Source organism: Podarcis liolepis, assembly GCF_965112155.1.
Source record: "Podarcis liolepis genome assembly, chromosome: 10".
Classification (NCBI taxonomy): Eukaryota; Metazoa; Chordata; class Lepidosauria; order Squamata; family Lacertidae; genus Podarcis; species Podarcis liolepis.
Genome location: NC_139562.1, coordinates 5,381,978 through 5,398,740, shown reverse-complemented (window position 1 = coordinate 5,398,740; position 16,763 = coordinate 5,381,978). Strand labels below are relative to the sequence as shown.

The following is a 16,763-nucleotide window of genomic DNA, read 5'->3' as shown; positions in this document are numbered from 1 at the left end:
AATGGCTTCCCCCTGCAAAGGATTCTGGGAGCTGGGGGCTCGCTAAGGGTGCTGGAAGTTATGAGGAGACTCCCCGCCCCACCGTTCTCCTTAAAGGTAAAAAGGGTAAAGGGACCCCTGACCATTAGGTCCAGTCATGGCCGACTCTGGGGTTGCGGTGCTCATCTCGCTTCACTGGCCGAGGGAGCCGGCGTACAGCTTCCGGGTCATGTGGCCAGCATGACTAAGCCGCTTTTGGCGAACCAGAGCAGCGCACGGAAACGCCGTTTACCTTCCTGCCGGAGCGGTACCTATTTATCTACTTGCACTCTGACGTGCTTTCGAACTGCTAGGTTGGCAGGAGCAGGGACCGAGCAATGGGAGCTCACCCCACCGCGGGGATTCGAACCGCCGACCTTCTGATCGGCAAGTCCTAGGCTCTGTGGTTTAACCCACAGCACCACCCACGTCCCTACCATTCTCCTTACGGAGCTACAATTCCTGGAGAAGAAGGAGGATTGATTATTGAACAACTCTGGGAATCGAAGGGAAGGTCACATTCATAGCATACATTTCAAGGGTTGGGATACTTATTGAAACCGTCATGGCTTCACCCCCAAAGGATTCTGGGAGCTGGGTTAAGGGCCCTGAGAGTTGTAAGCTCCCCTCACTGAACTACAATTCCCAGAGCTCCCTGTGAAGAAGAGGGATTGGTTGTGAAACCACTCAAAAATAACAGGTTAGGGGAAACATCAGGGAAATGCCATAAACTGCCATGTGAAACGAAGCCATAGACACCCAGTATTATTATTATTTTTGTAATGTTGTTATCGCTGCTTCCCTTGCTTGGTCTATACGCCGAACAGAATATTATTGGAAGAAAGAACAAAATAAGCAGAATTACCTGGCGTTGCTACCGGAGTGACGGAGACATCTTGAGACAAAATGGCTCCCCTCCTGGCTACCATCTTGGTCACATGCTGGGCCCAGGCAGAGGACACATCTCCCGACGGCTCATTGATATCGAAAACCAAACCAGCTGGGGAAAGAAAATTATAATGATGTATGCAAATAAAAGGGGGAAGGGGAGAATATTTCAAAGAATGAGTTCTTCAAAGCCTGAATCCCCTCAGATTTATCTCAGCTTGGCCAACGTTTGCCCACTGTGGCGGGACGGCTGGGTTGCATTCCATTATGATATTTCTTCTAATCTGTGTTTGAACTGTTAATACATACTGTGGTTGTAGTGGTTGGGAGTTACTCGTTCAACCCTCCGGACTGCACAGCCCATCTCAGCGTGGCTGCCCTTAGTCACTCGTAGAATCTGTCTGTGGGCGTTTCTTAAAGCGTTGCCAACATAAGAGTTGTTTGACGCCCAATCGTCTCCGCCTCTCACTGCGCGGGAGTCTCCTGCGCAGGGTGGGCGTGGGCAGCGGGGTGCTTGGGCTCTCCTCACTAACTTGTGTTATGTAGTGTAGTTTCACCCTGGGCCAACAGGGGGATACTGTATATAGTTTTCACTCAGGTCTGTAGATAGTTTTCACTCAGGTCCGCGGCAGTTAGTTTAGGCGGGAACTCTGGGCTGTTGTGGTTACAATGTTGACAGCCGGCTGCCTATAAATACAGGCCGGCTGAGCTGTTCGCGGTCAGTTCTATTCCAGCTTACCATAATAAAGAGCTACTTGAAGAAATCGCTGTGCCGGCTGATATGTCAACCCACAACTTAACACTGGCGACGAGGATGGGATCGATGGACATCAGAGCACAGCCAGATGCGGCCAGCCTCTGAACTGAGCTGAATCACTGAGCTGAATCACAGAGCGAAATCACTGAGCGAAATCACTGGGCAGAACCAATTCAGAGCTGACTGTTCTGGCTAGAGCACTGTGTTCCATCCATCGCCCTTCACGCCGGCATCGGAATCATGGCTTCACTTGTGCCTCTACCGCCGTTTGCGCCAGCCTCTGAGTCATGGGACTCCTACCTCGCTCGGTTCGACTGCTACCTCCAAGCCAACGAGCTGACAGCAGTATCAAAGGATCGGAAGCGGGGCCTATTCCTCAGCCTCTGTGGGCCTGAGGTGTTTGAGACGGCCCGAGCGTTGGTTGCGCCTGAAGCAGTCCAGGCAACACCATGGGACACGATCCAAGAGAAGCTCCGCAACCACTACGCACCAAAGCCGTCCAAGATTGCTGCCCGCCATGCGTTCTACCACCGGAACCAGGCAGAGGGGGAGTCAATCAACAACTACACCACCGCCCTGCGACAGGCTGCAATGCACTGTGAGTTCCGAGACTTAGACGATGCCCTGATGGATCGAATCGTCTGCGGGGTCCGGGACATCCATCTGCAACGGCGCCTCCTAGCCAAGCCAGACCTCACGCTACAGAAAGCCAGTGAGGAGGCTGTGGCCTCAGAAGCTGCTGAACGCTCCGCCCAGGAGATCCGCAAGTCCAGCAGCCCGCGTCTTGCTAGGGAGCCAGTTCCGGTGCATCATGAAGAGGCCAGCAGTGAGGAGGCATCCTCCAGTGAAGACGATGACGTGCACCAGACAAAGCGGGAGCGCAGGAAGTTCCAACAGAAGTCCAAGGGCCAACCGGAATGTGCTGGCTGCGGAGGCAACCATTCCCGTGCCAAGTGTCGATTCAGAGAAGCCATCTGTAGGAAGTGTTCCAGAAGGGGCCACATCGCTAAGGTCTGCCGATCGGCTCCGTCTGACACCCCCTCTTCATCGACTCGCAAGTCCAAGTCTTCACTCCAGTCTGCCAAGGAAAGTTGTTTCGCTCTCACCAACTGCCGCTGCCCGTCTGGAACCACGATTGGCCAAACCGACTCGCCTACGCGACGCAAGCTGAACGTCACGGTGCTCATTGAAGGAGCTCCATGTGACATGGAGATCGACACCGGGTCTGCCCTGTCCATCGTGTCATGGAGCACCATCAAAAGACTGGTACCCAGAGTGTCCAAAAGGCAACTCGACTCTCACCGCGTACACCTGAGAGACTACCAGGGAAACGACATTCCCGTGGTAGGCGTTGGCCGGTTCCGGATCGCCTTCAAGGATTTCTCGGGCCTGCTCCGGTTGGTGGTGGTCGAAGGTCAGCGGCCAAGCCTCCTAGGGCTAGACTGGTTTGATGCCCTCGGCCTGGAAGTCACCGGCATCAACTGCATCTCTAACGCAGAGACTGAGGGTCTGGTCAAAGACTTTGCCAAGGTTTTTGACGGCACCTTGGGCCAATATACAGGTACGCCCATCTCCTTTAGCCTTGATCCACAAGTCGCCCCCATCAAGCTAAAGCCACGCCGGGTTCCCTTTGCTCTCAAGGCTAAGGTGGACGAACAACTGGACAAACTGATCGCCCAAGGAGTTTTGGAGCCGGTTGACCACGCAAAGTGGGAAACCCCCATCGTCACGCCTGTCAAGCCAGATGGGTCGGTGAGAATCTGCGCTGACTACAAGTGCACGATCAACAAGGCACTTCAGCAGCACGCTTATCCGGTTCCTGTTGTCCAACACCTGCTGCATTCCCTGGGTGAGGGTAAGGTCTTCGCTAAGCTGGACCTTGCCCAAGCCTATCAACAACTGCCAGTCAATGATGCCACTGCTAAAGCCCAGACGATCGTCACCCACCGGGGGGCATTCCGTTGCCGCCGGTTGCAGTTCGGGGTGAGTGTGGCTCCTGGCATCTTCCAAAGCCTTATGGAGCGTCTCCTGCAAGGGCTTCCGGGCGTGGTACCATATTTTGATGACGTCTTGGTGTCTGCAGACTCACACCAGCAGCTGTTCGAGCGCCTCCGTGCCGTGCTGACCAGGTTCCAGGAGGCCGGGCTCAAGGTAAAGAGGGAGAAGTGCCAGATCGCCGTTCCACAGGTAGAGTTCCTGGGCTATCTTATCGATGCCTCGGGTCTTCATCCAACCACATCCAAGATCCGCGCTATCCAGCAGGCCCCCACTCCAAAGAACAAAACGGAGTTGCAGGCGTTCCTGGGGCTGCTGAACTTTTATAACATGTTCCTGCCCCACAAAGCCACAGTGGCTGAGCCTCTTCACCGACTCCTTAGCACTAAGACGCCTTGGGCCTGGGGTCATCGGGAGACGGCGGCCTTCAACGCGGTCAAGGCTCTCCTTTCTTCAGACAGTGTGCTGGTACAGTACAGTGAATCCAGGCCGCTGGTCCTTGCCTGCGACGCCTCACCTTTTGGCATCGGTGCTGTCCTTAGTCACCGTTTTCCAGATGGAAGAGAAGCACCGCTCGCCTACTTTTCCAGGACACTATCTCCGACGGAACGGAATTACAGCCAGCTCGACAAGGAGGCACTGGCACTTGTGGCTGGAGTGAAGAGGTTCCATGAATACCTCTATGGCAGGACTTTTGACCTCATCACTGACCACAAGCCACTCGTGGGCCTCCTCGCCGGTGATCGTCCAACTCCACCGGTCCTCTCACCACGCATGCTGCGATGGACTGTTTTCCTGGCTGCCTACCACTACCGGATCATCCATCGCCCGGGGAAATCGATGGGCCATGCCGACGCCCTCAGCCGTTGCCCTCTTCCAGCATTTGTGGAAGACCCGGCTCCAGCTTCATCGCTCCTTCTGATTGAGGATCTTCCGGCAGCGCCTGTATCGGCTGCCACTGTGGCCTCCGCATCTGCCCAGGATCGCACCATCAGCCGGGTGCTCAACTGGGTGTGGAGGGGGTGGCCACAAGGGCCTTTTGCATCGGAGTTCCAGCCCTTCGCAACCAGACAACATGAACTCTCAGCTCATCGCGGCTGCCTGCTGTGGGGAGACCGCGTCATGATTCCCCAGGGACTCCGTCAGCGCGTCCTGGAGGCTCTGCACGTTGGCCACCCGGGAATTGTCAAAATGAAGGCGTTGGCTCGGTGTTACGTCTGGTGGCCTAATATGGACGATGCCATCACCGCCTGGGTGTCCGCCTGTCAAGCGTGCCAGGAGTCGAGGCCTGCACCACCGGCAGCTAAGGGACACACCTGGGAGACGCCAAAGACACCCTGGTCGAGGGTGCACATCGATCTGGCTGGCCCCTTTCACGGCCGGACCTTTATGGTAGTGGTGGACGCCTATTCCAAATGGCTGGAGGTCGCCCTGATGCCCTCCACCACTACCGAAGCTGTCATCCGGGTGCTGCGAGGCCTGTTTGCAACGCATGGGTGTCCTGATGTCCTTGTCTCTGACAACGGACCGCAGTTCACGTCAGGCACGTTTGAGCGGTATCTTTTGGGACTGGGCATCCGCCATGCCCTAACGGCACCCTTTCATCCATCCAGCAACGGGCAAGCGGAAAGAATGGTGCGCTCGACAAAAGAGGCACTGGCGCGCCTGGACCGGGGAGACTGGCATGAGCGGGTCGCCGAATACTTGTTCGTGCAACACATCACCCCTCATGCGGCCACAGGGAGGAGTCCTGCTGAACTGCTTATGGGCCGCCGCCTCAGGTCACCGCTCGACCGGCTACACCCAGACTTTGCCGTGGCTGAACCCCCAGGCTGTGCCAACGCACCACGGTCATTTGTCCCAGGAAACCAGGTCTTTGCCCGGAACTATGTGGGGGACATCCCTTGGGTGCCAGCCACAGTAGTGGGAGTCACTGGACCTCGCTCGTACCAGGTGGCACTCGAAGACGGACGCTTGTGGCGACGGCACATCGACCAGCTTAGGCGCAGGGTTGGGGACTTGGACACTACCGAGGTGCCCCCAACTGCGCTTGCGGCTCCAGAAGAGACACGTACAGATGGCGAGGCCCCACCTACACCTCCCTCGCAAACTGCCAGCGTGGAGCCGAACCAAGCCGTTTCAGAACAGACTCAGACCACTCCACTTGCGGAGGCTCCACCCACAGCAGCGGATCCAGGGGAGTTGGTTCCAACGCCACCTAGGGTCGCACCACAGCCTCAGCGAGAACTGTGTGGCCCTCCGGACTTGGCTACCAGTCCCCGGCGGTCTGGCAGAGTTTCCAAGCACCCAACTTATTTAAAGGACTATGTTGTTGGACAGGTATCACTGTTGGTCTAGGTATGGGAAATGTAACCGATATGCTTTTGTGCTTAATTGAACCATTACGCGTAGTGCTGTATATAAGGAAACCATTACGATTGTAACTAACGCCTTATCTCGGTGGGGAGGGGTGTTATGTAGTGTAGTTTCACCCTGGGCCAACAGGGGGATACTGTATATAGTTTTCACTCAGGTCTGTAGATAGTTTTCACTCAGGTCCGCGGCAGTTAGTTTAGGCGGGAACTCTGGGCTGTTGTGGTTACAATGTTGACAGCCGGCTGCCTATAAATACAGGCCGGCTGAGCTGTTCGCGGTCAGTTCTATTCCAGCTTACCATAATAAAGAGCTACTTGAAGAAATCGCTGTGCCGGCTGATATGTCAACCCACAACTTAACAACTTCCAATGAAGAGTCCTGGAGCCCCTGCACCTCCCTGTCCCGTTGCTCTCCTGGATCCCTGGTGTTACACTCATTCTCTTCCCCTTCTTCCCAGCTGAGTCTCCCCCTAGTGCTGGGACCTTCTCCTGCAGAATCAGAGACCCTCGCCTTTTCCCGTGCCTCTGATGTCAGTTCCCTGACAGTGGTGAACCAAACTGGGCACAATTTTGTGGGAGAATGATAAAAATAAATGGCATTTTTAAAAAAAGCAAAAAAGCAAGGAAATAGTCATGTTGAAGGTCAGGAACATTCAGGGGTGTCAGGAATTGTAACCCAGCTCAAACAATTCTGTATGCAATCATGCAGAATTTCCCCAAGACAAAACGTAAAAATAAGACATTTATATTCCATCAAGCGTTCGTTTCTTTAAATATGACATAACTTAAATGTATGCAGTACCCCCAGAGATGGAAAGAAGATAAAAGTCCCGAAAAGAGATGAATGGTTGATGAAGATGTCTTTAATGACAGATGTTTTAATGTATTTTTAATCTTTTGTTGGAAGCTGCCCAGAGTGGCTGGGGAAACCCAGCCAGATGGGCGGGGTAGAAATAAATTATTATTATTATTATTATTATTATTATTATTATTATTATTATTATTATTGACTACACCAAAATGGCCAAAATGACCGGGAAAATCAGAAACCAGGAAGATAGAAACTTTAACAAGGAATGAGGAAAAATTACAATATACTTAAGAGAACACTGTAAGCAGCTAAAAACTTTTGGCAGGATTTGAGTAAGGCTTGTAATGTCTTAAAAACTAAGGTAAAAATGGACTATCTTAAGAAAAATAGAGAAAAAATATGATGCAGTAGAAAAAGTTTGATAATGGAAACCTTGGAGGGGTAGAGGGAAGTCTAAGTATTCAGGGAATCCTAAATGTTGATGATGATTAATGTGTGAATTCAAATGTATAGTGTAAAATTCAATAAAAAATTATTTAAAATAAAATAAATGTAAGCAATACCAACATCATGTTCAAGTGATGTTGCAATACCAACATCATGTTCAAGTGAACGGGTCCCGTTCGCAACCAGAGGTACCACTGTATAGCATATATTTAACACAAAAAAGTGTGACAATTTGTGGTTGACAAAGGACAGCTGGACATATCAAGGGCCCCATTGCCTTCAGTAGCTGAGGGCCTCATCAAACCGAAATCCGGCCCTGGCCCGGCTGTGGGAGGCTGCCCTCCATCGGACCGGCGTGGAGCCCCACAACACCCCCTTCCCTGTGGGCATACGTACCAACTGGCCCCTCGTGCGAGACAGTCCGCAAGCTGAAGGAGAGCTCTTGGTTGGGGTTGTGCTGAAGCTCTTTGCGCCGGGAAAAGGCCTTGGCAATCATCTTGCTCTTCTTCAGCTGCTTGGGCTCGTTGCTGCTCTGTCCAGTCAGCCTGCGGGGAGGGGATTTATTTATTTCATGCAATTTAAACGCTGCTTGATCAGGGGGGAAACATACCCAAAAATCCTCAAAGCAGTTTACCCAAAAGAGAGAGAGAGAGAGAGAGAGAGAGAGAGAGGAATAAAATCAACCCTAAGAAAAAGTACCAGCGATAATCTAAAACATTCAAAAGTTAAAAACTGGGGGGGGGGGAATGATTGGATTGAAAATATGTGCACATTTGCTGCACACTAACAAGTTGTGTACAAATGTAGACTTGCCATGGTGAAATTGAACAAAATTTGGAATTCTTTTTTATAGATACAATATGACATTAAGGCCTGGTTAATAATAATAATAATAATAATAATAATAATAATAATAATAATAATAATTTTATTTATATCCCGCCCTCCCCAGCCAAAGCTGGGCTCAGAGCGGCTAACAACAGTAAAATAATACAACATTCTAAAATCAGTTCAAATCAAATATCAAGTCGCCGTCCCCCTTTTTTGTAACGTGCACAGTCTCTCTTTTTTGTTTCATTTTCTACATGCGTACTATTTCTTGTTTCTTAGTTTTTGTGCACTTGTATTTTTGTACTTTTCATTCTTCAATAAAGAATTTAAAATTTAAAAAACCAGACTTAAAAACATACATTGAAATGCACCTCAAATTTCTAAACTGTTGGGCAGGTAATTTTTGTCTATCCCAGCCTTTCTCAACCTGTGGGCCCCCAGATGTTGTTGGACTACAACTCCCATCACCCCTAGCTAGCAAGGCCAGAGCTCAGGGATGATGGGAGTTGTAGTCCAACGACATCTGGGGACCCACAGGTTGAGAACCACAAAAATGGTTTCAGCAGATACTGAAAAGAGTGCTGCGAAAAGAATGCCAAGTGGCAGGGAGTTCCAAAGTTTAGCTGCTGACACACTAAAATATCGAGTTCTTACAAATGGTTTATTATGTAACGGTCAGTATCGTCGGTTCGGCCAGAAGCCCAGTGCAGAGCAGCTGGGGTTCTGGCGCCTGGAAGCCGCAGGATGGGCTCAAAATTTAAATCCCGGCTTCTTCCAAGGTTGGCTAGGCCCAGCTCTTACCTGCCCCAGGTGCGCTTCCAGATGAGGAGGGTAGCTTTGGTCCACACCCAGGTGCTCATGGAAATCCCCGTTCCAAACATGGCAAAGAGATTGATCTTCTCCACCAACAGGCTGGGGCGGTTCTTGATCTCGCAGTCAGGGATGGGTTTGTTGGTCTGCGTGGCGATTGTCACGTTGGCCTCACACCTGCAGGGGGCAAGAGCGGAGGTGAAACTTGCGGGGGGGGGGCAGAATATTATTACGAGATTCTTATGATTATCATTGATTTGTTTGTTGCCCGCCCTCTCCCCTAAGGTCCCAGAGAGGGTTACCAAATTAAAAGCAGCATTTTTTAATGCTGGGATCGCCTCTCCTGGTCTGCCCCGCAGAGGACATTAAGGTCCATGAATAATCACAGTTTAGAGGTCCCGGGGCCTAAGGAAGTCAGACTATCCTCCACCAGGGCCTTCTCAGTGATGGCTCCGACCTGGTGGAATGCTCTGTCCCAGGAGACCAGGGCCCTGCAGGATTTAACTTCCTTCCGCAGGGCCTGTAAGACAGAGCTATTCCGCCTGGTTTTCAATTTGAATTCAGCCTGATCTTTTATTTCCCTTCCCTTCTCTTCCCTCCCCCTCGCCTTTTTATGAAGATTATCCGCTCTGGGATCCCACAGCTAATTCTCCCCTGGTCTCCTCGCTGGCCCAAGTAGGACTAACTTAGCCAGCTAGCTAAGTTATCATATAACGTTTATTGGATGATCATCTAACGTTTATTGGATGAATTTCCCCCCTAAATTGATTTTTGAATTCTGAATTCATTGTTATTCACGTTTTATACTGTATTTTATGCTGTTTTTTGTTGCATCAATTAAGTGTTTTAAATTTGTTGTTAGCCGGCCTGAGCCTGGTTTTCTGAACTGGGAAGGATGGGGTATAAATAAAAATTTAATATTATTATTATAAAACAACTTACAATAAAAAAAGGAAAGGTAAAGGTAAAGGACCCCTGACAGTTAAGTCCAGTCGCAAACGACTCTGGGGTTGTGGTGCTCATCTAGCTTTACTGGCCGAGGGAGCCGGAGTACAGCTTCCGGGTCATGTGGCCAGCAGCACTAAGCCGCTTCTGGCGAACCAGAGCAGCGCACGGAAATGCCATTTACCTTCCCGCCGGAGCGGTACCTATTTATCTACTTGCACTGGTGTGCTTTCGAACTGCTAGGTTGGCAGTAGCAGGGACCGAGCAATGGGAGCTCACCCTGTTGCGGGGATTCGAACAGCCGACCTTCTGATCGGCCAGCCCAAGAGGCTCAGTGGTTTAGACCACAGCTGTCAAACATACACCTCAAGTGTTAAAAGCCGGGGTACACAGGGGGAAGGAACCTCAGATCTCCAAACAGCCATCTGAATTTGAAGAGATATCAGGAGATTATAGCTGCAAGGTTAAGGTTGCAATCCTAACCAAGCAGACCTGGGAGTAAGTGCTACTGGATTCAATAGGACTTTCTTCTGAGTAGATCACCCCGCCTAATAAACGCCCCCCCCCCTTAGAAGACACATTTTCTCCTGTGCGAGTGGAGTTGGAATTCTGGGATTATGTGTGAATCCTGTTAAACAGGGGTGGGGAACCTGCGCCCCCCCCCGATGGGGAATTACAACTCCCAGCAACCTGTACGGACAATACTCAAGGGTGATGGGAGTTGTAGTCTAACAGCACAGATTCCCCATCCCTGCAATAAAAAAAAATGAGAGTACCCCAAATTTAATTCATACTTTAACCAACACATTGGCTAAAGCTCATAAGATCATTCAACAAAGATTTCTTTAAATCTGCAAAGATTATTGATTTGAGTAGAACCCGCTACTCAAAGTACCACTTTTAGCCTGAAAATGAAGCATCCTATAGGGAAACCCTGATGCTGTCGAATTGTGATGCTTTCTTCCAGACAATGGTTTGTGTGTAAGAAACTGAGCTCTACGGGGAGGGTGATTGGGCGTGTTATTGTTTTGTTGTTTTGGTTTAAACATTTCCTTATGTTCTATCTTATATTTTATTCTGTGAACCACCTTGAGATCTTTCAATGAAGAACGGTATACGAATTTAATAAATAATAAAAAAATACACTGTGATTCTGGACGTTGTCGCAGAATCTGGATTTCCTGGTGTACAATTCAAAGTGGGTGTTTTGGTGGACGTGGGTTTGTTCCACAGATACACCATTTCCCAGGCTTGGCATCAGCATGTGAGCATCTGCCAGGGGTCTGCAGGGCCCCCTTAAATCCCTTATACATCCCTCCGCTCCGATACTCCCAGTGCTTGACGGCTGGGAGCGTGAGGCGCCATCTTGATTTCCCACAATGCCCCTGGAGTGTTGCTCCATCCCAGCCTTTGCCTCCCAGGTGCCTCAGCTCTTGAGCTACGCAGCATGGCGCCCGAAGGGCATCAGGTCGGCCTCTAAGAGACCACCCACAAAAAGAGCCACCCACGAAGGCAGCCAGTGGCCCCCCGCCTAGATCAAGAGGGGAACGTGGATATTGTGATAGGAATTTTGAGGTCTTAGATATATGGTATTGTTCATAACCGCATGTACATAGATCAGCACAGGAAGACCAACCTGAAGCCATTTTGATTCCTAAAGTGAGCAATGTTTTCTCTGCAAGGTCAAAGTGGAAAAGCCTCCCCATTGTCTTTTCCTTCACAAATCCTGTCTTAAGGGTATGTCTGTGTTTGAACAGGGTGTGAGCCTGTGACCGGGTCAGGAACTAAGTATTTATCACTACAAAAGTCTGGCCAGGCTCCCCAGGCAATCCAATCAAGTAACCTGCCAGACAGGAGATAAACAAGGACAGGAGAAAAACATTCAAATTTCTGCTGTAGACCGCCTTTTCTGTGATGTACGTACAATGTATCTGGGGGGTGGTCTTAGGTTACACCCCTCCTGTGATGTATGTATGATGTTTCTGGGGGTGGTCTTGATCTACAGGGTGGCAATTTCAAAAGTCTTTATAAGGCCTTGCATGCCATTTTTCTGGGTTCCTCCCCTCTCCTGTGTGTGAGGGGAGCACCCTGTTGCAACAGATCAATAAAGATGAAGCTTACTAGCTGCTCTGCTTCTCGATATTCTCTGGTTGGCCTCTGTTATTCTCTCCTACCAATAGGGAACCTACGTAAGGACTCTATATGGGCTCTTGGGTACCCCATAAGGGGGAAAAAGGCAGATTTTTGTTTACAACAGTGGGCACCCGCTACTCACAAGACGTACTCCCGGAAGCTCCTCTCCCACTCTGCCTGGTTGAAGAAATCGTAGAAGTGGCACCCAAAGGTGATGAACACGAAGCCGAACGCCAGGAAGCCAAAGATCCCTGCCATGGAGGGGGAAAGAAATTGAGTCCGTCACACGTCCAGCTACTTCAGGGCATGGAGGGGTGCAGATATTCAGAGCGTGGGGGTCAGGTGGGATTGCTATGAGGAATTATGAAATATGGAGCAAGCCACTGTGTCCGCTACGAAAGCCTTGCGTTGACTGGGTTTGATTCATTGACAATAGTTTCTGATCGAATCCCATGGGCCTCTTCATCTCTGCCATTTGCTTTCTAACAGATTGGCGGCTAACAGATTGAGGTTGAATCCTGACAAGACAGGAGTACTCTTTTTGGGGGGACAGGAGGCGGGCAGGTGTGGGGGACTCCCTTGTCCTCAGTGGGGTAACTGTGCTCCTGAAGGACCAGGTGCGCAGCCTGGGAGTCATTCTGGACTCACAGCTGTCCATGGAGACCTCGCAGGTCAATTCTGTGTCCAGGGCAGCTGGTCCTTCAGGAGTAATAAATAATAAAATTTTATTTATATCCACCCTCCCCAGCCGAAGCTGGGCTCAGAGCGGCTAACAACAGTAAAAATAACACATTTTACATAAAATCACAATCAATTAATGTTGTCTCAACTTCCTTTTTCTCTGCAGGGACTCCCAAAATCCCCCCACAACCTACAGATCCTGCCACGCAAGTCCGGCCTACTCACCAAGGCGCAACATCGTCTCATTGATCTTACTAGCGGCTTTTTCGCTCAGGAGACCTGGGTGGTTGCTTTTGATGGAGAACAAGGTCATCACACCTAGGAGGGAAGCGGCAGAATTGATAATAATAATAATAATAATAATAATAATAATAATAATAATAATAATAATTTATTATTTATACCCCGCCCATCTGGCTGAGTTTCCCTAGCCACTCTGGGCGGCTCCCAATCAAGTGTTAAAAACGGTACAGCATTAAATATTAAAAAGCGCCAGAGAGAACAAATTGAGAGGAGCCCACCTCTGATCAGGAAATAGCCACCGATGATCAGCACTAGGCCGATGGGGGCCAGGACAAAACCGGCTCGGTAGCGGTAGTTCTTGTAGCCCACAAAGCAAATGCCGCTCACAGAGTCCCCGTCAACCTGGGAAAGCAAGAGGGAGGGAGGAAAGACAGGGAGAGAAGCCAGAAAGCTTAAAAAAAACTGGAAACAAGTACAGTGGTGCCTCGCAAGACGAAATTAATCCGTTCCGCGAGTCCCTTCGTCTTGCGAAGCACGGCTATTAGCGGCTATTAGCAGCTTAGCGGCGATTAACGGCTTAGCGGCTTTAAGAAAAAGGAAACAAACTCGCAAGAACTCGCAAGACGTTTCGTCTTGCGAAGCAACCCATAGGGAAATTCGTCAAGCCCATATTGAAATTCGTCTTGCGGAACGACTCAAAAAACGGAAAACTCTTTTGTCTTGCGCGTTTTTCGTCTTGCGAGGCATTCGTCTTGCGAGGTAACACTGTACAGTCATACCTCAGGTTAGATGCTTCAGGTTGCGTTTTCTCGGTTTTACAGACCGCCGAAACCCGGAAGTACCAGATCGGGTTACTGCCGGGTTTCGGCAGTTGTGCATGAGCAGAGGCACTAAATTGCGCTTTGCACATGCACAGAAGCGCTGAATCGCAATCTGCACGTGGGCAGACAGGCCACTGCGGGTTGTGGATACTGCAGGTTGCGAACGTGCCACCCGCACAGATCACGTTCACAACCTGAGTGTCCACTGTACCTAAAACACAACAGCATCTCCGAAACAGCTTTCTGTCCCCTCCTCCCTACAAAGTAATAAGTCTTTTCCTCTCTCCTGTGACACCGGAACTCGTGGCCATTAAATGAAGATGACTGGTCAGAGATTCGGGACACAACTATTTGAAAAAATATCAAGAATGACCAGAAATTGTTCTTATATGCAACAACAGGTGAGAGGTTATTGTTAGCCCAGGATTGGAAACAACAGCAATTACCAACAATAGAAGAATGGCGACAGAAGGTAATGGAATGTGCAGAAATAGCTAAATTAACAGGGAAAATTAGACAACAGGGCGATGAAACATTTCGAAAAGAATGGAGAAAATTTATGTCATACATAGGAAGGATAAGGTGAAATAGTGAAACCAGTAGAATTGAAATAAACCTCATAATGTGAAATACAAAGAAAATTTCTGGATAAAGAAAATAATAAAAAGTAAAATGTATAATGTGATTAATCTAACCAGTGGTTAAAAGTAACATTTTGCCTATGCACAGCATCTTGTGATAGAGAAGAGGAAAACTTTAGCTGTGGATTTTTACAGTTTTGAGGCCAGGGGTGATTATTGAGGGGGGGGTGACTTCGGGCCTAGGTGGGGTCACCTGTCCTCACCTTCCTTCAATGTAAAAAAGCGATTGCCAGTAAATCATCAGTGAATGTCTGGAGCATAACTACTCTGACCTTGGTGGATTTAAAGTGACTTTCCCAAACTGCCATCAGTTTTCGTTCTAAAAATATGAAGAGCACACGGCAGAAAGTGGTGAAATAACATGGTCCGTTCTGTCAGGCACTGAACATTCGAGGCAAAACTTCATGCAACTTTCAAAAGAATCCAGATTTACTATGTAAACCACTTTGAGTCTCCGTTAGGGGGAAAAGGTGGGATACCAAAAATAATAAATAAATAAAAGTAAATTTACCTGGGCAACCGCCAAAATGGCAACGGTGAGGACGAAGGGAATGGACCAGGTGACCAGGTGGAAGTAGGAGGTTTTCCCCACCAGCGGTTGGTAGGTGGTCCCCAGCGCCTTGAAGGATGTGTGCCAGGCATAGGTGAGCATGACAAACCAGATTACGCCCGACATCAAGGAATAGTAGACGATGACGAAGATAATCACGCAGGAGAGGGTCTCGTTGGAGCTGTGGGTAAAGGGCATTTTCTTAAGAAAATGTTTAAATATTATTTCCCCAAAAAGCCTGAAGCCTTCCTGCTAGGAATTATGGGTAATGAAATTCCAAAAAAAGTCCAAGAGAGTTTTTATATACGCCACAGTCGCCGCCGGAATTTTAATTGCAAAAGGTTGGAAGGGAGAGGGTATCTCATCCAATTCAGACGGACAAAATAAATTAAAAGTACGCTGAACTGACGAGACTATCAGCAAGGCTACGAGATGTTACAGGTGAGAAATTGATCAGAGAGTGGAACATATGCAGAGTCTGTGTAAAAGAACATTGCCAAAATATTAATCGGTTGGCAGATTTCAATTGAACTCCTGTGTGCAAACAGGATCGTTTTACAAAATTTAAAGTAAGTTAAACGACAGGGAGAAAATAAAGTTAAGCACGTATTCAAGGGATTTATTTTGAGAACAGAATGGTGTACAAAGCAAGTTTCAATTAAGGAAGTACCGTATTTTCGCTCCATAAGACACACTTTTTCTTCCTAAAAAGTAAGGGGAAATGTCTGTGCGTCTAATGGAGCGAATGTGTGGTCCCTGGAGCCGAATTGCCCAGGGGCGAAAAGCAGATTGTGCTTTTTTTTTTTTTTTTTGAAAGAGGGAAGGGGGTGTTGAAACAAAGCCGCTGATCATTGGTCGATTGGGGAGAGAGATAAGGGACGCTCGAGATAAAGGAGGCTGCCTGGGAGCGGGGAGGTAAAGACAGCAAACTTGCAAAGGGGGAAAACAGGAAGACTAAAGCAATAAGGAGAGAAATTAGAAGAAAAGGAGCAGCAAAAAACTGCTCGAAGGGAAGGGAGTGTTGAAAGGAAGCAGCTGATCGGTAAGCGATCAGGAGGGAGATAAGGGACGCTAGAGATAAAGGAGGCTGCCTGGGAGGGGGGAGGTAAAAGCACATGGATCCTCAGGATTTTTGCATTGGGTCACCTCAAATTCACCATCAGATCACATAGCATGTCCATGGCTACAGCCTGTACCAAAAAAATCACGCACCTACTGTTGCGTGGGGCCACAATGGTGCAAAAATGTGGTTACAAAGCACGGATCCACATGGATCCTCAGATAATGATTATTTTTATGCTCATCTTTATTTTGTCTTTAACCAATATCTTTGTTATACAATTTTCAACTAATAAATAAAGCATTTAAAAAGCCCTCCCCCAAAAAAGACAGAGGAAAGGAAGTTCTGCCAGCTGCCCCCACCAGAAGGAAAAGGGCACGTAGCCCAGCCTCTCCAAAGCCCTCCACACCATCCCGTAACAGCCGAGCCGCACCCAAGCAGCTTTGGCCAACCTGGCGCCCCCCAGATGCTCTCATCAGTCCTGGACATTTTTGATTACAATTCCCATCAGCACCAGAGGACACCAAACTGGGAGCAGCAGCTAATGTTGCAGAAGACGGAATCGGGATGCAAGGTGACCTTACAAGACGGGAGAACTTGGCCCAGAACGAATTTCAACAGGGACTTGCTGTCATTTAAATTCTACTCAATATTGATCCGGGGTAGATTCCAATGTATAGTTAGCAGAGTAACAACTTAAACAGGTTGCAGGATTCCCCCCAAAAATAGATCAGCAGAGGCAATTATATTTCATCCA

General features: G+C 49.0%; 1 protein-coding gene across 1 annotated transcript in view; it reads right to left on the bottom strand.

Moving 5' to 3' along the window:
• Positions 1 to 16,763, bottom strand: part of SMO (smoothened, frizzled class receptor) — a 36,281-nt gene that overhangs the window by 4,699 nt on the left and 14,819 nt on the right. Inside the window, exons 5-11 of the mRNA XM_083461107.1 lie at positions 14,908 to 15,127; positions 13,213 to 13,336; positions 12,917 to 13,009; positions 12,153 to 12,261; positions 8,924 to 9,109; positions 7,688 to 7,836; positions 884 to 1,018 (exon numbers count right to left, since the gene is read on the bottom strand). Coding sequence (XP_083317233.1) covers positions 884 to 1,018; positions 7,688 to 7,836; positions 8,924 to 9,109; positions 12,153 to 12,261; positions 12,917 to 13,009; positions 13,213 to 13,336; positions 14,908 to 15,127 — 1,016 coding nt within the window. The remainder of the gene's footprint in view (positions 1 to 883; positions 1,019 to 7,687; positions 7,837 to 8,923; positions 9,110 to 12,152; positions 12,262 to 12,916; positions 13,010 to 13,212; positions 13,337 to 14,907; positions 15,128 to 16,763) is intronic.